The sequence below is a fragment of the Anopheles merus genome, chromosome X (assembly GCF_017562075.2).
Source record: "Anopheles merus strain MAF chromosome X, AmerM5.1, whole genome shotgun sequence".
Lineage (NCBI taxonomy): Eukaryota > Metazoa > Arthropoda > Insecta > Diptera > Culicidae > Anopheles > Anopheles merus.
Window position 1 is genome coordinate 5,683,826 of NC_054081.1, and position 24,794 is coordinate 5,708,619.

Sequence of the window (24,794 nt, forward strand, 5' to 3'; positions counted from 1 at the left end):
GGCCCGGGGCGACCGCTCGTACGCGTACGGCGGCCCCGCGCCCTTGCTGCGCTTGTCCGCGTGCGGGGGCGGCTCGCACTCCCCGGGCAGTATCTTGCCCGCCTCGAGCGGCTCGTAGATCGGTTCCGGCGGGCTGGCTGCGCTGGCCGGCAGCGGGTGCGCGGTCGCGATACTGGAGGAGGTGGCGGCGGCCGCTGCCGCCGCCCGGCGCGCGTACGGCCGCGGATCCTTCGGGGCGTCCTCGCTGTCGTCCTCCGGGTACTCCTTCTGCACGAACACCGTCTCGGCGGCGGCCACCAGCCCGGGCAGCGGCGGCTCCTGTATCCAATCGCCGCCCGGCCCGCACGACGGCTCCGCTATCCCCCCGCCATGGTGCAGATGGTGATGGTGATGGTGGTGGTGGTGGTGCAGCAGATGATGGTGGTGGTCCGGCCCGACCAGCAGCTGCTCGGCCGGCTGGGGCGTCGTTTCCCTCGGCGACACGATCGGCTCGGCTATGTTCGTCGTCAGGATGCCGTACACCGCGAGCGTCATCGTCGTGTACCAGCCCTTCAGCACCAGCCCGTCGGTCGGGATGCGGCGCACGAACTCCTCCGTACCCGGGGGGCCCGTGCCTACCGCTCCCGAACCGCCGCCGCCGCCGCACTGCAGATGAATGCAATTGTTCTGGTTGTACTCCAGCTCGCCCAGGCTCTCGAAGATCGGGGCGCCCGGCTTGCCGAGATCGTTCACGTACAGCTGGATGTGGAAGTTGGACGGGTTGGTGGCGCCCAGCCGGACGCCGCCCGGGAAGTCGGCATGGACGCGAGCGCCGAGCGGGATGATCCGCACCTCCGTGATGTAGACCGGCTTCGGGAACTGTACCAGATCGAGATTTTGCTGCGAGGTTTGGTTGGTTTTTAATTGCCAGAAAAAAAAAGAGCACGAAGCGGAAAAGAAAGGGAAAAGAGAGAGAGAGAGAGAAAAAAAGAAACATCATTTTAGAAAGAAACGTGGCAACGCGGCAAAGGAGTTTCGAGCGAGAGCTGTGCCGACGGTTGGCACACAATTTAAAAAAATAAAAAAGATACCCCAACCCGTTCAATGGGGGCTTTTGCAGCGCCTGTGGATGGGGTTTTATTGCTGCGTTTGCCTTCTACATTTTTACGACCGGTCCCTCCTCTTGCCGGATACGCTTTCGATCGTCGTTCTTTGGGCGCGCTTTGTGTGCATCGAATCTCGCGGGACCTTCTCTTCGGCACCGGGGATGATGCTTGCAGCCTCGCAGGGGGAGTGGGTTCGAGTGGTCGGCAAGCCAGTGGAGGTGGGGGATGCTTGAAAGATGACGCCACCGCTCGTCCCGGAGACGGCCATTTTATGCCGCGAGTTTTATGGCCCCCTGTTCCCTTGCAAACGCTGACGCGCAGTTCATGGTTGATCGGGTGTTTGGTTGAGTGAAGCCGGTTGATGCTGGTTGGACGTAGAGATGGACCGGCGGGCACAATGCTGGGGGGAAATCCCCCTTTTCCCCCATCGAATGACACCTTCCGGGGACTTTAATGCTGCCGTGCCGCAACCCTGGAGGAACACCCGCATCACAACAACCCATCTCTAACCCCCGCTCACAGGCCGCGGTTCTTCGCGGCGTGTGGGAGGAGGGAACAAACTAACAAAAAGCAACACACACACACAAAAATTGCACCACCACAAACCGCTTACCTCGTACGTGTCATGAGAAAATGTGTCGAAAAACAGCAACTCCGGCAGTTCGGAATCCATCGTTTCTGGGGGGGGGCTGGTCGCTAACACGGTCGCCTTACACCGCACCACCGGGTACACCTTCCTGCTGTCCGCTGTGGCTGTTCCACCTGGCACTCGGGTCCGTGTTGCAGCGGGTTCCTGCTGCAGCCGAACTGGCCATCCAATAAGGACGCGGTCGCCCGTGCAACTTGCCACACACACACACACACCCGCTACACGCTCACTTCGCACAAAATAACACACAACCTTTGCACGATTTGCAGCCTTCTTTTTTAGTAGCGGCGGGCTTCGTTCGCGGACAGTAGGACGCGCGTTGCAGACAGCCAGGAAAAGAATGATGGCGGCTGGCAAGTTTGCTGATAGCAGCGTCATCGAGCTTCGTGTCTGCGAGGAGGGACCGTGGGGACGGGGCCCGGAACGCTGTCAGTTGGCCGGTTTTGACAGACGAGCTGTCAGGGGCGCAGGCGTGTCAAACGTGTTTGGTGAAATGGAGAGATATTCACCACCCTTGGAGTTCAAACTGCAAGCTGCACGGTTATGTGCTGTGAGCATAAGGCCTAAGGCCTAAAATACACGGACCGGAATTTTGCAGCCGCTGAATTGATTGTTTGCGGGAGGGTTGCCGGGAAAAAGGGGAATATTTTACGAAGGGCTTGTCATAATCATCATTTGAAATGATCGTTGCTCATGTGGTGAATTTGTTACAAGTGCGTTTTGGAACTCAAAAGAATTATAGAAAAATGAGGAATTATATAACAGAAAACTATTTTCATTGTGGCACATTAAAATAAGCTAGAAATAATATATTCGTATATGTCCTGTTTACTTCCTTCGCCGCAGCAGCAGTCAAATGCCTTACAAAGGTGACATTGCGTGCTGAGGAGGATATTTGAAAAAACGGTTATCAGAACACATTTTCATAACAAAAAACGTTATAATTCGTGGCACTATGATAATTCATCAACCCCGAAATGCATGATAAAGAACAAAAAAATCATTATCTCTCTCTCTCTCTCTCTCTCTCTCTCTCTCTCTCTCTCTCTCTCTCTCTCTCTCTCTCTCTCTCTCTCTCTCTCTCTCTCTCTCTCTCTCTCTCTCTCTCTCTCTCTCTCTCTCTCTCTCTCTCTCTCTCTCTCTCTCGCTCTCTCTCTCTCTCTCTCTCTTTCAACCTCGACCAGCCTCTGCGCCTCATGCCGAACTGGGGATCGCTGTCGGATACCTTCTTGATGGAGGATCAGTCCGGCATCCTCATAACATGCCCCAGCCATCGTATCCTACCAGCCTACGCTACCGTCAGGAAGCTCGGTTCGTCGTACAGCTCAGCAAGCTCGTGGTTCATCCTTCTCCACCATGCTCCATCCTCGAAAACACCAACAAAGATGGTCCAGAGGATGCGTCACTCAAACACGTCCAGAGTGTTTGCCTCGTCCTGCAAGACTTATGTTCATAGAGGACCACCGGACGTATTAATGTGTGATATATCTCACATTTCGTGCGGTCTCGAAGTGTTCTGGACTTCAGCAGATGATATAGCCCATAGTATGCACAGTGATCCTCAATCCAATTCTTGCTGCTTCGCGTTTGAGTAGTACTGCCGATGATGGCGATGTCATCCACGAAGCCAAGAAATTGTAAATAACACGGATGTCGTGCCACGGATCGTACCAGGGAGATGTCTTCGAAAGACACCTTGCAAGGCGATGTTGAAGAGCAGACAGCTGAGTCCGTCACCTTGCCTCAGACCCCTGTGAGATGTCTAGTTCGATACTCTCACCTTGCACTACACCCCGTCCATGGTGGCCTCTAACAGCCGTATTAGCTTCCCAGGGAATCCGTACTGCTGCATGTTGTTTCATAGCTCATTCCGATACATGGTGTCGTAGGCCATGTTCGTTCTTGAAGTTCGTGAACAGGTGGTGCGTAGGTATCTGGCACTCTCTACACTTCTGGAGGATCTTCCAAAGAGTAAAAATTTGCTGAAAGGTGATAACAAACCCAGAAATTTGTAACAAGGATCTGGGACAGCATCTTGAGGGTGGCATTGAGGACTGTGATGGCTCGGCATTCCTCCGGTAGATCTTCCTGCTCTCAGATTTTGACGGCAAGCCTCTCCGGCTCCATCTTCAAGAGCTTAACCGCCAGGCTATCGCTGCCAGCAGACTCATTGCTCTTAAGCTGCTTGATGGCGCTGGCAATCTCATCCAGAGATGGTGGGGACACCTCGTTGTCTGCACCACAGCGCTGCTGTTACTGGTATGCTGCTGCTATAGGAGATTTGAATAATAATAATAATAATAAAAATACTTAATTCACGTTTTACGCAGAATAATTTATTTCCTTCGAATTTTTGGGTACGAACGGTACCGGTATACTAGGAACTACAAAGGGAAATACACACACACACGCACACACAAAATACTCAATCTTGCTATCTTGTACCACACCACGGTCGGTAAACATTACACTGGGAGGGGGGGGGGGATTAGGAGGTTTAACATTTATTAGCACTTCCGCCTGGAGAAGTTTGTTACCGCGCTGATGCAATTATTATCACATTTCATACATTCCATCGCCTGGCCCCGACATTCCACGCTTGCCATCCCCTTCTTCTTGTTCCTTTCCTGCTGGGACAGAGGGATGGCGGGTTAGATAGATCCATCCACCGCGTCCCACTCAGGCTTAGCTCAAGTAAGACTAGAACGGGGAGGAACAAAAAAACACACACACACACACAAGCTTTTCGGGCTGTCCTCCTAACGCTTTCATCGAACAATGTTTCCTTTTCTTTTTGTTGTTGTTAAGCAAAACCAAAAATTCCCACAAGATATGCAATAAGTATTTTGTTGTTGTTGTTGTTTTCCACTGGTAACGATAAGTAAATTGAAAAGATTTCATCCTTTCACGACGACTGCAAATAATATCTTCAATTGGTTGCGTTTGCATGTTGGCCAGCCTGCAACCACCACCGGAGGGGTGGGCGGCTTAGGCTCACGCGTTCTGGCACGCTACATTCGATGTAGTATTTTTTTTTTTAATTGCTGTGACACAAATTAATTTTAAATGGAGCTAAGGGGGTTTTAAAGGATACGTGGTAAGATATGTGGGTAGAGTACATAACACCACGTCAATACGGGGCACCTAGCAGCTAGCATTGATTAACATAAGAATAATTATTACAAACGATAAAACGTAAATAACACAGAGCAAAAAAAAAAACATCGAGGCACCACCCGATTCGGGGGTGGGAGGCGAGGGACCCTCGGAACGGGGAGGAGAGATGGCAACAGGGTTGGGTTGAGGAGTTTTGGGGGATTGTTATACAATTAAAACGGGGGAAAGCCGTGTCAAACCAAAAACAGACAAACAGCGGCGGAGAAATTACATTTCCACACCGCAATCCTTACTATCTCTCTCTCTCGCTTTCTCTCCTCTCTCTCTCTCTCTCTCTCTCTTTCTTTCTCTCTCGCTTTCTCTCTTTCCTTCTCTCTCTCTCTAACATGTCTTCTAACAATTCTCGGAAGCGCCACCACGTGCTCATAAGTTGTTCAGCTCCTCCGAGTTGAGCATTTCAAACTCACTGTCCTCGTCCGCGTCGGTCGATTCGTCATCGGTGCCCTCCTCCTGCACCGTCTGCCCCCGGAGCGCCTGTATCGTGCTGCCGAGCGAGGCAACCGACTGAAGAATACTATGGTGCGGCGATGGCTGCTGCTGCTGGTGCTGGTGCAGGGCGCCCGCGTCCAGCAGACGCCGGTACACCGTGTCGACCAGCACGTTGCTGGCCAGGCTGGTGGCGCTCATCATCAGCATCGCCTCACCAGTCGGCTGCTGCCTGCTGCTGCTGCTGCCGCTGCTGCCTTTGGCCGCCGGTCGCCGGGACGCGCCGTCCGCGTCGTCCTCGTCGTCGTTGAAGTTGAGCCCCCGCGACATGTTGTCGTCCGAGTCGGACGAGCTGTTCGCGTTAAAGTGGCTGCTCTTGAACTCGATCGGCTGCTGGTCGCCCGGCCGGCCGTGCGCCCGACCCGCCTTCCGCACCGCCGGGCCCTCGGGGCAGAACAGCTCGTCGCTGCTGGAGCCGCTCAGCTCGGCCGACTCGAAATCGTTGCTGGTCGCCTCCGGGATGAGCGTCCGCAGGTACTGCTCCTCGTCCTCCTCCGCGCTGTTCCCGCGGCCGCCGGCGGCTGCGGCGAACCCGTCGGCGAGCGGTGTCGTGTCCGCGCCCTGCTCACCGACCTCCTGCAGCAGCACGCGGCTCACCTCCGTCAGCTCCGGCACAAACTCGTCCATTTCCTGCTGCTCCTGCTGCAGCGTGTCGTGCAAACCTTTTTTGGGTGGGGGATGGAAAAGCAAACATAAATATGTTGGTATTGATGAGGGGTGGTGAATTGGTCGGTGTTACTTACTCGGCGCAATGCTGAGTGGACCACCGGGCACACCGAACCGATCCCAGCACACGACCAGCCCGGCGACGCCCAACGACAGCCACAGGGGCAGCACGTAGCACACCAGGTAGATGTATGTGAGGCAGCCGGCCACACTGCCCGCCACCATGCTGAGCGGGCGGGTCGTGCGCAGCGCCCACAGCTTCGCCCCGAGCTCGGCCAGCGGGGAGCCGCCGGTTACGGAGGGGGCCGCCACTTGCTGGCCGGCCGGCCGGTCCCACAGGAACCCGATCGCAATCACAAACAGTATGCTGAACGGGCGAAACTCGGGCCTGCGTTGGGTGGGTGAGAAGAGAAACCGGGGGAGGAAGGTTAGTACGCTGGAGTGCCGATTTTTCCGATTCTTCGTGAGACGGGATCGCTTGCAACTACATTTAGATCCTTCGCAGGAGGACCTTGGAGGACATCCACGACTCCAATCCGACTCCTGCTATTGTTAGTACGATTCTGGGAAAATTTGAAACACTAGCTCCGCCCGGAATTGAAGTCGTTCAGATTCGCCCGGAGTCGTCCTGAGTCGGCTGGAGTCGACCGGAGTCAGAGTCATTCGGAGTCGTCCAAAGTCAATCAAAGTCGGAGTCGTCTGTAAATCATGTACAGGCCTCTGTTTTAAACGTAGGCTCCGGCCGACTTCGGACTATTTTGGATGACTCCGAACGACTCTGGATAATTCTGGGCGGACCTACCTTCCGGAGTCGGAACCGAAATAATCGGAGTCGGATCGAAGTCGACTACGGATTTTTTTCCAACTTAACTCATCACTAATTTAGAGGTCTTTAGGTAGATGTTCCGTGGATTCATGTTAGGTGGAACAATTGGAACAATTTCTAAAGCTATTCTGTTTTAAAATGTTGAAGAATTTGAAGGGAAATGCTAGAGTAATGAATCTGTTATGGTTTAAAGCAACTAATTGCCGCTGGAATGGCTTCATGTCACAGCAAACATCAGAACCTCTGAACCTTTGAAAATGGTGAAGTAAAAACACGATGGCACGATGGCATTGGCAGTCCTTAGCATCGATCCTTAGATACATTTTCCAAACAATGAAATTCACACCACCAGGAAGACCTGCCAAATGTGGTACTATGGCCTGGCGATACAATTGGAGCTGCATACTAGAGATGGGTAACTTGATCTGATTTGGGATTTGTGAGTCTGAACGAATCTTTGAAATTGAAGAATGAATCTGATTCATAAATCCCTCTGAAGCTCGACCATCCATGAACCATCAGAGACATTTATGATCTTCTATGGTTTTATGAAGGTCACTATGATTTCTGAAAACTAATTCGAATCTCTGAAGATCACCATGAAGTTCACAAATCATTGGAGATGTATGATCTAATGAGACTAGAGCTACTAGAGCTAGATTCAGGATAACGGCTACACAGATGTATGTCTCTCTTTAGCTTCATAGATCTATAGAGATTCATGATTTCTGAAAAATCATTCGAATCTCTGAAGATCATCATGAAGTTCAAGAATCGTTTTTAGAGTTATGATCTATTGAGACTAGAGATTCACATACACCATCAGATATTCACAAGAAGGCTGAGATCATTCAATATCTTGAAAATCATAGATCTCCAGAGATTCATATGGTTTTAGAAATTCAAAAATCTTTAGAGATTCATCAGTCTTTAGAGATCAATGATTCTTTGGAGATGCATGCATCTTTATGGATTCAAGAAGCTTTGGATATTCAAGAATCTGTAAATATTGGATTCGACATTAGAATCACTCATCGCTGAAGCATCACATGAATGCATCGCAACGAAAGATTCAAACCGGAGATTACCGGCACCGATTACCATTCTGAAACTGATTTCCATTCCAGAAGTGATTCCGACTCAAAACTGTCATTTATCCCATCACTAGTTTCCATAGGCCTGCTGTGCTTGCTGCCTAGATTTGCTAGCCGCCTCCAAGGTCCAAGGTCCAGTGTTTGGAAACCGCGGCGCTAGAGCCTGCGCGGCTCAAGGCTGGCGCTGCTGAACTAAGCAGGTGCCGAACGACATTCGAATGCTTGTGAATGGAGGGGGTGGGGGCAAAAGCAGACACCTGGAGCTTTGCTGCGGCGCTAAGGCCTCCACGACTACTACCCTTGAACGCTACACACCACGTGATTGGGCGCTTGCTTACCAGAGCATGTGAAGTACGTAGATGAGCAGCATCGGGCTGACGATCCCGCCGGCTTTAAACCACACGATGGCTTGCTGCACTCCTCCAGCCATTTTCGATATCTTCTCCCGTAACACCTTCATTCTGTTGCTGGCTGCTACTGCTGATGCTGCAAAAACAAACATACACACGCACAAAAAAAAAAAAACAGAACCGGATCAGAAACTGTTGGATGATTTTATCCGAATCTATCACTCTAGAAACTCTGGCATCCAGACGGTGCGATCGCTTCGAAAACAAAAACAACGCGTCAACATAAACACACACACGCATACATACAAGGGAAAAAATATTGTTCCGTTGTTGAGGAGGGGGTTGTTCGACGACGAACGACTTGGCCTGACGCATTTCGGACGGTTACGACGCGGCCGCACGCTCGCTACGACGCACAACCGATCTCCGCTCCGCGGTGGCTTTTGTTTTGCCTGTGTTTTGCGCCTTCCGTTCCGTTGTGACACACAGCTGTGTTTTGCCGTCGAACGCGGACCGACGGGGCGGCACTTAGTCACACACGCGGCACGGCCAGGTTGCGGGAAAACGCGCAAAAATCGCTCGCAATTTTTATAAATAACAAACATCCTCCCCGCGCAGCACCAAGGGCTTTCCATCCCGTGTTTTGACCCATTTTTGCCTCCCCTCCCCCCCCCCTCCGCCACCCTTCTCCTCCCGAGACGCTTTGTAGTGGCGTAGTGTTTTGTCGTGGAAACAACAAAGAAACGGTAAATTAAAGTGCTCTCTTTGATGCCGGGGGGATGGTTGAGACGACCCATCATTCTGCTTCCTGCGCGGCCCCGCGTCATTCTCTGCCGGAAAGGACACGCACACATACACACACACACATACACGTTCGAGAGCGTTCCGAATGTCGGTTTGTTTTTGGAACGAGGCGGCGCGGGACCTTGTACGAATTAAACGCGCACCAATTGAGGACAGCGCGAGACGGGCCATAAATGAGTTTTTTGTAGAAAAACAATACGCAATCCCCCCCCCCCTCCTCCTTCGACCACCAACGACTTATTAGTACGCCGCAACAAAAAGCCGCTGATTTGCGCCGAGTCCGCAGAAATTGCACGTTGTAAACAATTACGCTTTTTTTGTAATTTATCGAAAATGACTCCCCCCCCCACTCTCCACCCCCACCTTCCTGTCAACATGTTTGTTGCTGCAAATGACGGGAAAGTAAAAAAACAAAAACAAAACAAGCTGCTGATTAGACGGTTGGGCGGTGGAGCCTTTCTAATGCTCGCAACGCATTTTCGCGCAAGTGCGCGTGGTCGGCTGCGTACATCTGGAGCGGGGGTCACTCGCGTACACCCGACAGAACACACCCACAATAACAACCCCGATTGGACGGGGAAGGAGGTTGGTGATTGTGAACCCGATGGCATTGGCCTTGATTGGCGGGGAGCGAGGGGAGCGGCTGGTTACGCTGGCGCAGCGTAATTTCTTGTTTACCAACGTTGCGCCTTATCACTTTGCGCGCTGGAAATTTGCGTGCTGCGAAAGAGGGAAGGCACGCGTTTGCCTGCTGCGTGGAAAGGAAGGGTATACTGATTGAGTAACTCGCCACCACCGCTCCCCTTCCCTTCCCCCCACTCTATTTCCTGCTCCTGCTTTTCTCTTCGATCACGGCACGAAAATGTCACCGTACGCCGTTTTCACAACAAAGAATGCACACACACACACACACACACACTGATTTGGGAAAATGGGGGAAAACAGGTGGAACTGTATCAGGCGGAAACGAAAACACACGCACCAAAACACATGGTGTAGAGAAAAACAAAAACAAACAGGAAGTAAATAAAGGAGCAAACACACCTTGGCGCACTAACACTCTAATTTACCTTCGAAATTCGGCAGCACGGAAGTAACTCGTTGTTGTTGTTATTGTTCTCCTTTTTGTTGTGGTTGTTTTTGGGTGCTCCCGAGCCCCGCTGTGTCACCCGGGACTGTTTCGCGTGCGTTCCTTTACGTTTCTTCTCACGGGCGCACACTTCGCCGTTCGAGCGGTTTGATCGTGGGGGCGGAGGGTGGTGGCCCCAGTGTCTTATGTTTGCTGCTGCTGCTGCTGGCCAGCGCACAAATGGCGCACAATCGAATCGCGCCACCAAAAGATCTGACTCCCCACCTCGTGTGCGGGGGCCCCGCGGTGACAGCGAAATTTCGAGCGCGCGCGCGCCTACCTCTCAAGCCCGCTCGTGCGGCACCCTTAGTAGGGCTGTGGGTGGGTGGATGTGGGTTTATTTTTTGTTGTTGTTGTGGTTATGGTTCACTTTTTTTCTCTCTTCTGCTTCTTTCACTGCACTCCGTTGCTCCGTGCGCCGAGCGAGTCACCTGCGAATGTATGAAAGTCAAGCAGATCTGCGAGCGAAACGACAGGGCGCTCCCGTTGTGGCGGTGCCACTCTGTGCCGTTCATTCATTTCATTGCTCGCCTCTGTATGTGTGTGTGTGTGGGGCAGGAGGGGAGAACGGATGAATGAAGCGGTTGACAGCTGACGGGCTGCCCCGGGTTCAGGTTTCGCGCTTGACAGCTCTGGCGCTGGGCAGAAACGCACCAAAGGTGTATAGAGACTGCGGTGGATGGGTGCTTCAAACTGCCGAATCATACTTTGTGTTTATTGCAAGTTAGTTTTATTTGTGTTTTGCAACAAAAGGAAATGCGATCAAGGAAGCAGATTCATTAATGATTGCCATTGTATGCGTCACGTCCTTCGCTGGCCCTCATTTTGATTGCTCATTTATTTCCTGCTAGGAAAGCGTGGGACTTTAAATGCGGTAAATATATGCCGTACGATGGAGTTTCATAGTTGTGTTAAATTTATTAAACGGATTAAACGAGTGTTACTTTTGACTAATCAATTGACCCGAGTTACAGGGCTACGAAAATAAATTTCCAGAATCCTCTTTTTACTCTGAAGTATACGTCAAAATTAACCGCTCCCAAACCCAATTGAAACCAGGAACTTATGACGACCGATTAATTGACCGACAATCGAAACCGGAACCGGTTCTGGAACTGATACTGAGCTCATACCGGTCCTTGCGCTGATAACGAACTCAGCCCAGTCCTGGAATTAATACTGTCCGATCCGATCACAAACTCAAAATTGTCCTGAAGCTGACCTTGAGCCCATAACGGTTCTGGAACTGATTCCGTACCCATATTGAACCTGGAACAGATCCGTAACTAATACCAATCCTGGAACTGATATTGAACTCATATTGATCCTGGAACGAATACTGCCCCTAAACCAATTCTGGAATTAATTTCGAATCCATACTAGACCTATAACAGATCCCGAACTCATACCGGTACCTGATACAGAACTCATACTGGTCCTAACATCGACCACAAGCCCAAAATGGACCTGATACCAATACCGAACGCATACTGAGCCTGGAACAGATCCCGAACTCATACTGATCCTGGAACTGATACTGAACCCAAACCAATTCTGGAACTGATTTTGAACCCATACAAGATCTAGAACAGATCCCGAACTCATACAAATTCTCGGACTGATGCTCAACTCAGTTCTAGAACGGATTTCGAACCCAAACTAGACCTAGAACAGATTCCGAACTTATACCGGTCCTAGGACTGATTCCTTACCCATACTGAACCTAGAACATATTCTGAATTTGTACTGATCCTGGAACTGATACTGTCCTCAAACCAATTCTGGAGCTAATTCCGAACCCTTACTAGACATAGAAAAGATCCCGAATTCATGCCGGTTGCTGATACAGAATTAATAGTGGTCCTAACCCCAACGACAAGCTCAAAATAGTGACGAACCTGCACTCAACCTGAAACAGATCCAGAACTCTTAACTATCCTGTAACTTATACTGAACCCAACCCCAAATACTGGAACTGATTTCGAACCCATACTTGATCTAGAACAGATCTCGAACTCACACCGGTACCTGATACAGAATTCTTATTCCGAACCAGTTCTGAAACTGATTTTGAACCCATACTAGACCTAGAACAGATTCCGAACTCATACTGGTCTTAACACCGACCACAAACCCAAAATAGTCCTGAAACTAATTCTGAACCCATACGGACCCTGGAACAGATCTCTAACTCATACCGATATTCTAGAACTAATACTTAACCCATACCGGTTCCGGAACAGACAGAATTTAAATAAGTAAAAATAAGTTACTGCATACCAAATATTAATTTGCTACCAGTTAATTCCCAACTTCGAAAACTAAGAGTTCGACTACCACACAAGAGAATGTGTGCAATCGCGTTCAAATAGTCTTCTTCAACCGGAACCGAACGCCGTGGGATACCCACAGTTGGCCGACCAACAATCCGGCCAGCTAAACAGGTACACAGAGAGTACACAAGTGACCACCAAAATCATCAAATTGCTAGCAGTACACATCCAACGACTTATAACCAACCGCTAATATGATGATGCAATTCTTTCAATTCCTCTAACCCCTTTACATCAAGGTGATGTTATGCTGCAATAACTGACAACCGAAACAGAAATTAAATAATTGTAGGTTTTATTTTCGTTCCTCGTTAGAAATGGTTGCGTCCCCAAAAGCTAACGCAAAAGCACGCATCGTTCGCATGCGTTCGCTCGTGTATGTGTTTATGTGTGTGTGTGTGTCTGTATACCGCGTCTTTGCATCGATCCTTGTTCGGTCCTGGTCCTGGGTGCCACCACTGCTCGAGCGTCCTTCCTTCTCCGTGTAGCGTGTGTGTCTGTGTATGTGTTTTCCCTCCTCTTTCGGCTCCTTCGGCTCCTACTCCTCCTCCTCCTCCTCCTCCTTCTCCTTTTCCATTTTCTGATGTGTGCATAATACAAATGTAAGTCTTTGGTTTTATCACTCCCTAACGTACGCTACCCAACACCACGAAGCTGTGGATCAGCTCCGCAGGAAACGGCCCGAGATCCTTTCGCGGGGCCGATCGATGAGATGGATGCTTCCGACGCGGCAACCGCTTGATATGCGATGCGCCTCTCTTGATATACATTGCTACCAAATGATTAGTGTTTGTTTGTTTGTTTGTTTGTTTACTGCTACAGTTCATATGTCGATACCTATCTGCTAGTAGAGTTCAGTTCAGCGATACAGCGCACGCAAATTGATTTTTCACCCCCGAGCAGCCAACACCAAATCAACCCGTCGCGCCATTTTTTCACCATTTGTTTTTTTTTTTGTTAGTATGGCGAAGGAAGCACGCCGGGGTTTGGTTCTGCTGGGACTTTCCTATTTCTCTCTACGATATATGTATATATGTATATACGCAGGAACCGCGGCCACGCATGGTGAGGGGCTGGTGGTGGGTGTCTTACAAGGGAACACACGGCCACACTCCGAGATTATGAGTCTTACATGCTATTTCGACGGCCGCACCACCACCCGTCGCAAGCACTTGGTTTTTGTTTGGTTGATGTTTGTTTCCCCCTCCCCTTTCCCCCCCAAGACTAACTAACTCGCTCTCTTTCTCTCTGTCTCCTATTATACGGAGCTTAAATAATTGTATCCTGCCCTCGCACGGGGAGCATTATGTTCGCCACTTTGCGCTTACGCTTTGCTTGTACCATTTCTTCACGTTTACAAACGAAACCAAAAGAAGGCGCTTACTAAAAACAAAACAATTGAATTGAGATAAAAACTCAACAATGCCCTGCGTTTTTTGAATCGCTTCAAACGATTGAAAGTGTTTTTAACAAAAACAATAATAAGAGAAAAAAAAACATACCGAGGAGTTGGAATAGAAGTGAAACAAATAGTGCTAGAACACATCGTTTGCGCACACATTAACGTATCAAATTATTAAAAAAAAAAGAAGTAACTAGAAGCTGAGACAAAGCTAACGTTTAGGTGTCGCTACATACAGCGCTTAGCTATGTGCAAGATCCAAAGATAAACGTTTGACTCTTGTCCGACAGAGACCACCACAAAGCATTCTGCCGCTGCTATCATGGAGAACCGTGATTGGTAGTAAACAAAAAAGAAACTAATGACAACAAGCAATCCTCCTCCTCGTCAGCGCTTGCCGGGCCTTACTTTCACTGCTGCGATACACACTTACTATGTGTTACCCGCACTACTCTTGCTTCCTAGTTGCGCCTATTGCTCATCATCGTTCTCCACCGTCCACACAGCCTGCGCTGGGTTTTCTTTTACTCTAGGGGCACTTTTTTTGTTTGTTGTTAATTAATTGTAACACGCTAAAGCCTATTCGTATTAAAAGCTCTATTCATAAACCACTAAACTAGTATATATTGTGTTGCTTTTGTTTCGCTACGACTTCTCCCCATCCCTTCAATTGTTTGTTTCCTCTCTCTCTCTCTCTCTGTCTCTTCTCAGGCAGTTTGTTGAGTGTTTGAGTGTGTGTGGGTAGGTGTGTGTGATCAGGATGATGCCCATACCCACACTCGTTTGGCGCGCACTTTCACGCACTGTTTTTTTTTTGTGTTGTGGCTCTCTAGATGTATTGTTTATATATATATAATTGTAACGCAAAGTGTTTTCTAACTAATGAAAACCTATGAGTATACACAGCGGGAGAATAAAATTAGTTGCTGACTCAACGGGGCTGTCCCTTGCCTACCACCTCACACACTCACACACGCACGCACAAGTCACGGGTCTCGTCCCCACCATGGGTTGGCGGTTGCGGGCAGCCAAACCGTCCATTTAACTAAAGCCCCAACAGTGCAAGTAATTATATTGCAACGATTTGCTATGATTTTTTTTTGACAGAAATAATAAATACAGTAAGGGAAAGCAGAGGGAACAGCGTGGCGCATGTGTGTGTGTGTGTGGTTGCAGTTTTTTTCACGTGCAATAGCTATAAATTAAATCAGCACTAACTAGGGTTGTGGCTAGTGGCGGCTGCTATCCTTATTGCAGCAAACAGATATGAGAAACGTATCCTAATTACAATGGCGTGAAAGGGAGGGGGGAGGGTGTGTTTGTGAACAGTAATGGTGAGGTCCTAAGTAAAAGAATAAAGCAACAGAAACAAATGAATATGACAAGAAAGCTTTACTACGCTTTACAACGGTTGAAAATTCCAACCATCATTCATCGTGCCTAAAGCATAACTTCTGTCTTGAGTATGTCATAAGAGTAAATGTGAGAGGATAGAGAGAAAACGAGAGAGAGAGAGAGAGAGATAGAGAAAGAGAAAGAGAGAAAAGGTACTAGGATAACTAGGTAAGATAAGGGCTTGCTTTTGCATTGGGAGTTATTATCGCGGGGTGGGTGTGTGCATTGGAAGATCCGAGATAAAGATTATTGCTAGTTTAGAAGTGGGAGTTTGTGTGACCTTTTCTTCCTCTTCTTCTACTTGTTGTTGGCTGGCCAGTCACTGAGCATTGGTAGCATAGCATGTGTATATATATCTATATACGATTCCCATTACGTTTCAGTCCGGGGTCGCGGGGGAAGCCCTAGCGCACGAACCGTGGTGCACAGCCGCCCCTGGCAGGCGGCGCACACCCGGCTGCCCTAATACTATTGCTTTTGTCTATTGCTTTGGTGTTGCCGGGCGGCGGCGGCGGCGGCGGCAGCCGTTCGTCCTCCCCGTGCATTTCGTAGTCCTCCGACACGAGTGTGCCGTCGGCCTCGTCGTCGTCGTCATCATCGTCCACGTTCGCCAGTTCACCGCCGTTCGCAGTGGTGGTGGTGGTGGTGCCGGTGGCTGCCAGCAGATCGACCTCGCCATCCTCCGGCAGCTCCAGCTCCTGCGGATCGAAGGCGGGCGGCTGCTTGAGCAGCTCGAGCTTTTCGTGCGGCGTGCGCTTTTTGCGAAACTCGTACACCAGCGGGAAGATGTGCTCGATGGCGGCCTGCACGAAGGCCACACTGGCAGCTGTTGAGGTGGAGAATTGGAGGTTCATTAGTTTCATTTTTTTGTGGTACATTGATTGTTGCATGTACAATTGTTGGATTTAATAGTAAAAGGGGAAAGTAAGTCATGGATAAATGGAAAAGAGTCGCCAACTTTAGAGTTATTGCGCAATGCAAAAGGTTAAAGAAAATGCATACATTTGATGCTAATTTCCCTTCCTCATTGGTGAACATCTTCTTGAGCATTGAAACTATGGACTAGAACAAAAAAAAAAAACAAACACGATACTCTGTTAAAACAATTAAACACATGTTTTACAGGGTATTCGAAGAGTTCTCATTGCTGTGGGACACTTTATTGACCTTTTCGTATGTGAAATGAACTTAATGGATTGGGATTTGAACTCTCTAGCACGCTTGTTTGACAAATCCAATAGGAATGTCCAAGGAGCCTGTTCAACAAGGGTGTCATGGATTCCAAATTTCAACTTATAGTGAACTTCATATGTTCCCATAAGAAAGGGTCAAGGAAGTGCCCCACAACTATGAGAACCCCCGGAAACCCCAGTAATTACGAGAGGTATCGTATGGCAAGGTACCATAACATATTTTGTACATATTGGCTAAAATAGTGCCGTGGTTTGTCAAGTCACCACAACGATATAAGTAAGTATTGCAAACCCTAAAAATGTAGTTCAACAATGTCAATGGCAACTCGAATATGATGTCACACAACAAGCGATTGACAATGTAGCGACGTTTGCTAACGAGACAGCAAATTGAATTTAATAAGTTAAGTTATTACGGACCTTTTTTTACAACTCAAAGCGAAATAGTGTGAACAGTACGCTTGAGCCCTTTTTCATATAAAAAAAATAAATTAGCAAACGATAATGTGCGCTGCCGCTATAACGCAGCGCAACAAGAGAATAAAAAGCACCATGATCTTAAATCCAACGCAATAAATGGTAAAACACAAGCAATGGCAACTAAGTGTGGCATCTCTCGCGCAACGCATAATCAACACATAGGCTCTGCTGTATTGATATCCAATTGGACGATACCAATAAATTATGGGAACGAACCAAAAATCTATGGGATACGATGAATAAATCGTGAGACGATCCCATAAACTTATGGGAACTGATCAATAAATTGTGGGAAACCCTGTATGCTTTTTTGTTTTCTCGATTTGATTCGACTCGAGCAACTTGTCTCGATTGCTTTTTGAAATATGCTTTTTGTTACAGAATTTTCCCAATCATAATCCAGCGAGACGGGCATTCGAAATTGCAGTAAGCGTCAAATCTCCAGACCAACTCTCGCACCGGCAGTAAAAACTCAGAAACAGAATTTGAATGTAAGCAAAAAAAAACAGGAATTTCCTAATAGATAATTAAAAGTAAGAGCAATACGGCCTTATAGGACCGTTTCTCCTGAATAAAATAAAAAGAAATAATCTTTTTTTTATATATATTTTCAATGAAGCGTCCCTTATTGTAGTTTTTGGTCCATCAAATTTTTAATTTGAAAATAGTTATTTTTAATGGTGTTTAAAGGCTTTTTTTAAATTAATTTTAACACATATCAGTATTTAATTTTTCATTGCAGCTAGCTGGAATATTATGCTTCAAAACTGCCAAAAACATCGTCCCGCAATGTTTTCGATCACGAGAACGACTGGCTTGAATCGACTCTCAAATCGAACGAATACGTAGACGCTGCGCTTTCATGTGTAAAACTCGCGTACTTGACACATTTCTACAGAAACCTCGAAACCGCTATTGCAGGCGGGATAGTTTAGTCGCATAGTAGACCTGATTTCCTTAGCAATGTTCATCTTGAAGTTGAGGCATCTCGATTGCAAGATTAAGCAACATGAATCAGTAAACAGTGTGCACTAGTGATGGGAAAAATGAAGTTTTCGTCGGAATCAATTCCGGCTAGGTCCGAAGTTTTATGGAAACGATTCCGGATAGTAGATCTGGCATCAGTATCCAGAATCGATTCCGAAATCGGCTCCGGAATCGGATCTAGAATCGGAATCGACTTCGAAATTGGTTCCAGCATCAGAATCGGAATCGGAATTGGCTCCGAAAGTAGTATCGGCTTTCGACATCTCTAAAAGAATAGGCATTTGGGTCCAATGGTGCTACGTATTGATAGCCGTAAAGAATCCAAATTTATTTGTAAACGATCCATTCTCATGGATATTCCCTGGCTGGTTTCCCTTCTTCGTATTTCAATTTTTAAAAAATATTCTCATTCCGTAGCTAATTCCATTTCTGGAGTCAATACTGATTCCGTTACCGAAGTAAATTACGATTCCGCGAACAGAATCCGGAAGTCGGCTCCGGAATTGATTCCGAACATGAAATCGGAACCGGATAGGGGTCTGATTCCGAGCTCCCACCACTAGTGTGCACCAATCATACACATGCGGCTCTCGTAGGTCCAACAGGCACAAATTATGCTTTAAATTGCTCACTTTTAGGTCTGATACATACAGAGAAATGAAGTATCTGTATATTAGAATCAACGTTACATCATTTACCAAAGCATATCGATGAATGTAACAAAAAAACTCAATTTTAAAGATTTATAAAGTCCCGCACAAGCAAGCACACATGCAGGCGGGTAAAAAAAACTGTAATCTTGCTGCAATTCCACCCACATTGCTTCACTTTACAGTGCACACACTTACCGGTAACGGTGATGCTTCCGGTGGAAAATATCTTGAGCGTGGCGCGGGGCGAGTGCAGCTTGTACGTGACGCCCGGGTGCAGCTCCGGCTCGTAGCTCGCGTCCTTTTTGTACTTCTCCGAGAAGTTGACGATCTTGATGCCCCACGGCATCGCGCAGGTACCGAGCACGTTCACGATGCGAAAGTTACGCAGCCGCACGTTGAACCCCAGCTTCTGCAGGCAGCGCGAGTAGCGGCGTGCGGCCACCTTTGCCTACAAAAAAAATAAAATAATAAGCAAAGCAAACAAACAAACAAACAAGGTAAGTGAGTAAGGCGAACTACGCAGCAGCGGGGGTAGAGCCAGTTGAACAATTACCTGATCCTCGGAGGTAGCGCCCGTGCAGGTAATCTTCCCGGAGGACCAGATCGACGCGGTCGTGTACGGGCGGCGCAGCTTCATCGTGACCATGCCGTTCTCGCGCCGAAACTCGACATTGTCGCCGTTGATCGCGATGTCGTGCAGGTTCAGGTGGCAGCGCACGCTGAACGAGCACACCACGTTGTTGATGACGATGTCGATCTCCGGCTCGGGTTCGGGCTCCTGCTGCTCCTGCTCGCCCGGCTCGGGACCGGCGGCCTGCTGCTCGGTGGTGGTGGTGGTGCTGTCGGACCCATCCGCCGCCACCATCGGACAGTCCGCGTCCGGTTGCTCGTGGCAGTGCTGCTGCGGGTTGTTGATTGAGGCATGATTGGTTGTTGCTGGGACGGTGGGCTGCTGTCCAGCGAAGGCAGCGGCAGCCGCTGTGCTAGTGGTGGTGGTAGCGGTGTCGGCAGTAGCAGCAGTAGTGGTCGGTGACCCGATCGCGTCCCACAGTGCATCGGTACCGAGTTCCAAAGGCGTGGTGGCGCTCCCGGCCGCATCCAGGTGGCGGACCGGCAGTGGGCTAAAGATCTCGTCCAGCGCGCTGGCCGGCGGATCCTCGCAGCCGCTCGGCGCGAGCGTACCGTACGCCGACGACCCGATGCTGCCCCGGTGCGCCCGCTGGTGGTAATGCTCCGCCCTGTGATGGAACGCGCCGGTGGCCGTGTGATGGTCCGCTTGCAGGTTGTGAGGCAGCAGGTGATGGATGAGCGTCTTGGAGACGGGCAGGAAGGTGGCGCCGGCGGACGGGCCGCTGCCGACGCCGCCGCCGCCGCCGCCGCCGGCCGCACCCACGCTGCCCACCGCGCCCGGTCCGGCCGGACCGGACCCGTCCGGCCCGCCGCTCCCGGCCAGCCCGTTCATGTACGTTTTCTGCTGTAGCAGAGTAGCAGCCATACTACCACCCTGGGAGGTGCTATGCATCAAGTCCGGGTTTCGCGTCGGCTGGGCTGGGCGGGACGACGGCGGGGCTAATTGGCAACCAGATTCTTAGGCACGCTGTTCTAATATATATATGTATGTGTGTGGGTATTACGTATGATATACGACGACAATGTCTGTACGTGTGTGTCTTGCTGGTCACTGGTCCGCGTGTACTTTACCGTTCACTCTTTACGTTTTGAGGCGGTTAAACGTTTTGATGATTGTCGCTCTATTTTTGTAAGTTTTCTCTCCTTCTCTCCCTTTCTCTCTCGCTCTCGTATCGCTTGCAATATTGCTGTCCGTTTCTTCGAAGGCTTGGTTGTATGTGTGTGTGAGTGAGTATGTTTTTTTTTGTTTACTTCACAATTACAAAATATTCTCGGAAGGCCACTCTCTGTCAGGCGATGATGCACGATCGTTCTGGAAGGATTAAATGCAAAAAAAAAGAAATATTACAAAAAGAGGGAAAAATATTACAAAATTCAAAAACAAATTGTATAAAGCATAAGGCTGTTATAGTTTCACCGCAAGCCGAAGAAAACAAAAAGCGGAAGCGGTCTTCCACACGGACAAAAAACAAAACCGTGGCAAGTGCGGCGCCTGATACAGATTAAGATCAGTGCTTACGTAAATTGGTCTATTGGAGAGAAAAATAATTAAAAAAGAAAACCTCCCGTCGGCACAATCATAAGCATAATGCAACTGGAGTGCATGTCACACTGCAACAGCGCTGAGGGAGGTATTGATCTTGAGGTATATACACACACGTTGTGTGTGATTTAGGCGTTTATTGCACCATTATGCATTTAGATACAATATTACTATTATTTAAAATCAATGACTAGGTCAAAGATGCCATTCCTTCTCCATTTTTAACCCTATTTCTGTTAACCCTATATTCAATTTTCTTGAGTTTTTTTTAAATTAAAAAATAAATTGTTTTCTCTCTGGGGAATCCCAGCTGAACCGGAAATGGCAGGCAATTCCGATCCAAAAAAAAAAAAAACAACAGCGATTATTCAGCGATCGCTTCGCTTGCTGGGGGTACACTCCACCCCTCCATGACTCATGACCACATTTGCTCAGCACTCGGGGAAGGAATAACTCCCGGAAAGGACTCGCGGGAAGGACCTGCGGGTTTTGGAGCAGCCCGGACGGTTCCGGAGAATCCACATCCCCACTCCCCCCCAGCGTAGCGTGTGTGACGCGCCAGGGTCCAGTACAATAGCGTATCGTTTTTTTGGTTTTTTGGCCCACAGTACCCCACCGGAAATGATGGCCGGAAGCTCTTGGTCCCGCGCACAGCTGTGCGGCTGTGTAGGAAGTGGGAACCAATTTGGGGAGGGGGATGTAGAGAGAGAGAGAGAGAGAGAGAAGAAAAAAAGACAGACACACACACATACACACAATACTCCCAAATAAAAAGGGCAGATCGAAACCATTTCCAACAAAGGAAACATATTTCTGCACACACGCACGCACGCACGCACGCCTGTGAAGAGAAATGGGGAAAGAAGCGGTGCAGCAGTGGGGGGCGATGAAGAATGCGATTGAAAATTGTGTTTGTGTGGAAGTGTGTGCGTGCGTGCACGTGTGTGTGTGTGTGTGTGTGGTCCCCCATGTAACTTACAGTGTGTGGTACTAGTTGCGGTTCGGTGGCGCATTCCGGGGGTTCGCTTAACGAGCAGGGATGATACTTAACAGGTTAACAGGCACTGCACCTTCCCCCGGCCTCTTGCGCCTTCCGCACGTACCGTGTCCCGTGTGCGGCCGCCGATCAGAACGCACGTCGAATCAGCAGCACCGTTCCACCACTCCACCACCGACACCACGGGGGAATCTGCTGCAGCAGCACGGCATGTGAGTCTCATCTGGCGACACGGTCATCCACCCGTGCCCTCCCCCTTTTCCCCCCCTGTCGGTGCGCACCAATTCACTGTTGCTGCTGGTGGTGGGATGCCGGGGACACGGGGATGCCCAGCTCCATCCGCACACCCGGACCGTTCGGTGTGAGGGTTGTGTCTGTCCGTCTGTCTGTCCGTGGCCCTACCCCGCGCGCCCACCACGGGGGATATGGCTCAATTTTCTCTCCTCGTCGGGGGGAGGGGTGGGTCGTTAGCACACCACTGGTTTGGACGAGTCAGTCGGGATACGCTCCAGCAGTGGGTGGCCGACCGCACCAAAGGCACAACACACACACACACACAGGCCGTTCAAGGAGCTGGTGGTCGCGTGCCGAAAAGTGGAACCATTCGTGTGTCCGATGGTGTCCGCGATGCGGGAAATGATTGCCTTTACAACGCACACACACACACACGCACGCACTGCCCAAAAACGACCGACGCTCACAACTCAGCCATTTTCGTGTGGTGAGCTGAGAAATAAGACTGCGCCGTCAGTTGGAACCGTCACTTGCGCCCTGCCACTGCCAGAAAGCGGCCACAAAGAGGGGGAAAGGGGGCGAGCGAAGTTTTTGCCCTGTGTGTCAGTGCGTTTACACTTGGCGAATGCTGGTGCGGAACGGTTTGACGTTACCGCCTGCCGGTGCTGCGGCTGCAGCTGCGAACAGACATACGGGCGACGGCCGATCAGATGTTTTCCCTTTCCCGTTGGTTGGTTGTGTGCGGTTGTGTACCCTGCGCGCGGTACAGCGACGACCCAGGGCAGCGCTTTATGCGCTTCCCATCCAAATATCTACAAGTCGTACGACACAGCAGACAAATTACTAGACATCTTGTCGGCCACAATGCAAACCGCTTCTGGGCCGCTTTTCAGTGCGCAGTTTAGGTTTTGATAATTGAATGAAAAGTTGAGGATTTGATATTGAAACACGAAAGCAAAATATAACGGAAGTTAAATAAGTTCTAGTAATTCATCGAAATGTGTGCGGTGTCAACATTTATATTGCCAGTGCCCCAACACTACCACGCTAATACGATTCCTGCCAACCATCTCTGATTCCTGCCATGGATGTGCGATTTTGTTTTGTATTGTGAGAAGAATTAATTTTTTACCTCGATTAATTTTATCATCAAAATGTGTCCCTGTGTTTTTTTTTACCTGATTACATTTAATGCTTTATAGCCTGCACTTTACATTTTAGTTGAAAATATTTGATACGGCAATGAATGTGCCTCAACCCAAATAGCCAGCTCGTACTTTATAGCTGATTTAGGGCTGTTTAACGAAAAATCGTTCCGATGTCGTACTTTGTGGCTGATTAAGAGATAGACGGTACTTTGCGGAACTATGGAGCTTTTTAGCAGGCACATGGTACTTTTTGGAACTTTGCGGCTGATTAGCACTATGTGTAGGGTTCATGGTGGAACTTGAAGGCTTGTTAAGAGTGTGTATCGAACTTGGGGAACTTTATAGCTTTTTAATGCATGGCATCGGTACAAGGTGGATCTTGTCAAAGTGTCAAAGAGAGACGCCGTCAATCATCTCATTGCTGCTGTACAAGTTAGATAAGTTAATCAAAGAATGAATATTGAGTGAAGTGATTGTGAATTATCAGTAAATTGTGTAAAATTTTGTGTAATTCATCAATACAAAAGATTTTAAAATATACACATGTGTTTAAATGAAACAAATCCTGTTGTTTATTTCATCGATGACGTTTGCTTGAAAATAAAACACAAAGAAAAATAATCCCTGGCATCGTGGCATAAGGAAGCTGCTTAGGCGTTGTTTGAAAGACTTACTTAGAACTTTGATGCTGTTTATCTACTGCAAACCGAGCCGGTCTCGTAGTACAGTCGTCAACTCGTACGACTTAACAACATGCCCGTCATGGGTTCAAACCCCAAATGGACCGTGCCGCCATACGTAGGACTGACTACCCAAGCGCCACAGATTAAGCTTAAACGACTGGAAAATTGAATATCCATAGAAAAAAAAAATGAAAGCTCCACAGCTTCATTGGTTTGATCAATAGATGGCGTATTACAACTCATCATTATATTGCTATCCTTTTCTTGCAATGTGTTTCGACAAGTTGCATTTTATTATGACCTATATAGCCTTCTAACTTTCTGAGCAAAAATCTATATAAATGGTCGTGTGGTTAGATACGTGGGTATCAACACCAATGACCATTGCTCAAATCTCACTTGCTTCAGTGCTGGTGGTTTCCGTTGGAGTTTAGTATTTAAACAATCGTATCGCCGTTCTAGTTCTAGCGATGCATAACTTCAATGCGAAACCATACAACAGTACAGAGGAAATGAGAAAGCTCTCCTCCAAGCGATGAAGCTCAACTGGTTGGGGTATCCCACCAACAGATAGCGCCACCAGCTTTTTTGCTATTTTTAGAATGCATGAGTCGTTTGGCGTCTGCTAAACGAAGTCTTTCTATATTCCGTTTAGGTAGAGAACTTGAGTCGTTTAGAAGCCGTTTAGTGGTCGTTTAGTGGATTTGTGGCACTTGGGTATCCTGCTATGGGGGGAAATCAATTTGTCACTGAAAGCCAAACCCACAAGTGGTACAGGCAGGCCTTGACCGACAACGGTTGTTGTGCCAAAGAAGAAGAATCTACTGCAAAAGGTGAATTAGAGCAGCGA

The 24,794-nt window shown here is 48.8% G+C and overlaps 3 protein-coding genes across 5 annotated transcripts in view; all 3 read right to left on the reverse strand.

Moving 5' to 3' along the window:
- Positions 1-2,141, reverse strand: part of LOC121589500 (protein virilizer) — a 9,844-nt gene extending 7,703 nt beyond the window's left edge. Inside the window, exons 1-2 of the mRNA XM_041908468.1 lie at positions 1,699-2,141; positions 4-879 (exon numbers count right to left, since the gene is read on the reverse strand). Coding sequence (XP_041764402.1) covers positions 4-879; positions 1,699-2,112 — 1,290 coding nt within the window. The 5' untranslated portion in view covers positions 2,113-2,141. The remainder of the gene's footprint in view (positions 1-3; positions 880-1,698) is intronic.
- Positions 2,142-4,048: 1,907 nt separating this feature from the next.
- Positions 4,049-10,851, reverse strand: LOC121593271. Of its 2 annotated transcripts, none has more exons than XM_041915496.1 (4): positions 10,208-10,851; positions 8,322-8,469; positions 6,141-6,451; positions 4,049-6,059 (listed from the first exon to the last, which is right to left on the reverse strand). In XM_041915496.1, the coding sequence occupies exons 2-4, from the start codon at positions 8,441-8,443 to the stop codon at positions 5,275-5,277; spliced, it is 1,218 nt and encodes a 405-aa protein (XP_041771430.1). In that variant the 5' UTR covers positions 8,444-8,469; positions 10,208-10,851; the 3' UTR covers positions 4,049-5,274. The 2 variants fall into 2 exon arrangements, with proteins under 2 accessions (XP_041771430.1, XP_041771440.1); XM_041915506.1 differs by lacking the exon at positions 10,208-10,851 and adding an exon at positions 8,640-9,187.
- Positions 10,852-12,877: 2,026 nt separating this feature from the next.
- Positions 12,878-22,737, reverse strand: LOC121591417 (TATA-box-binding protein-like). 2 transcript variants are annotated; one of them, XM_041911891.1, is made up of 4 exons: positions 21,986-22,737; positions 19,263-20,651; positions 18,905-19,157; positions 12,878-16,222 (listed from the first exon to the last, which is right to left on the reverse strand). In XM_041911891.1, the coding sequence occupies exons 2-4, from the start codon at positions 20,229-20,231 to the stop codon at positions 15,801-15,803; spliced, it is 1,644 nt and encodes a 547-aa protein (XP_041767825.1). In that variant the 5' UTR covers positions 20,232-20,651; positions 21,986-22,737; the 3' UTR covers positions 12,878-15,800. The 2 variants fall into 2 exon arrangements, with proteins under 2 accessions (XP_041767825.1, XP_041767819.1); XM_041911885.1 differs by having other exon boundaries at positions 21,862-22,734.
- Positions 22,738-24,794: the final 2,057 nt, after the last annotated feature.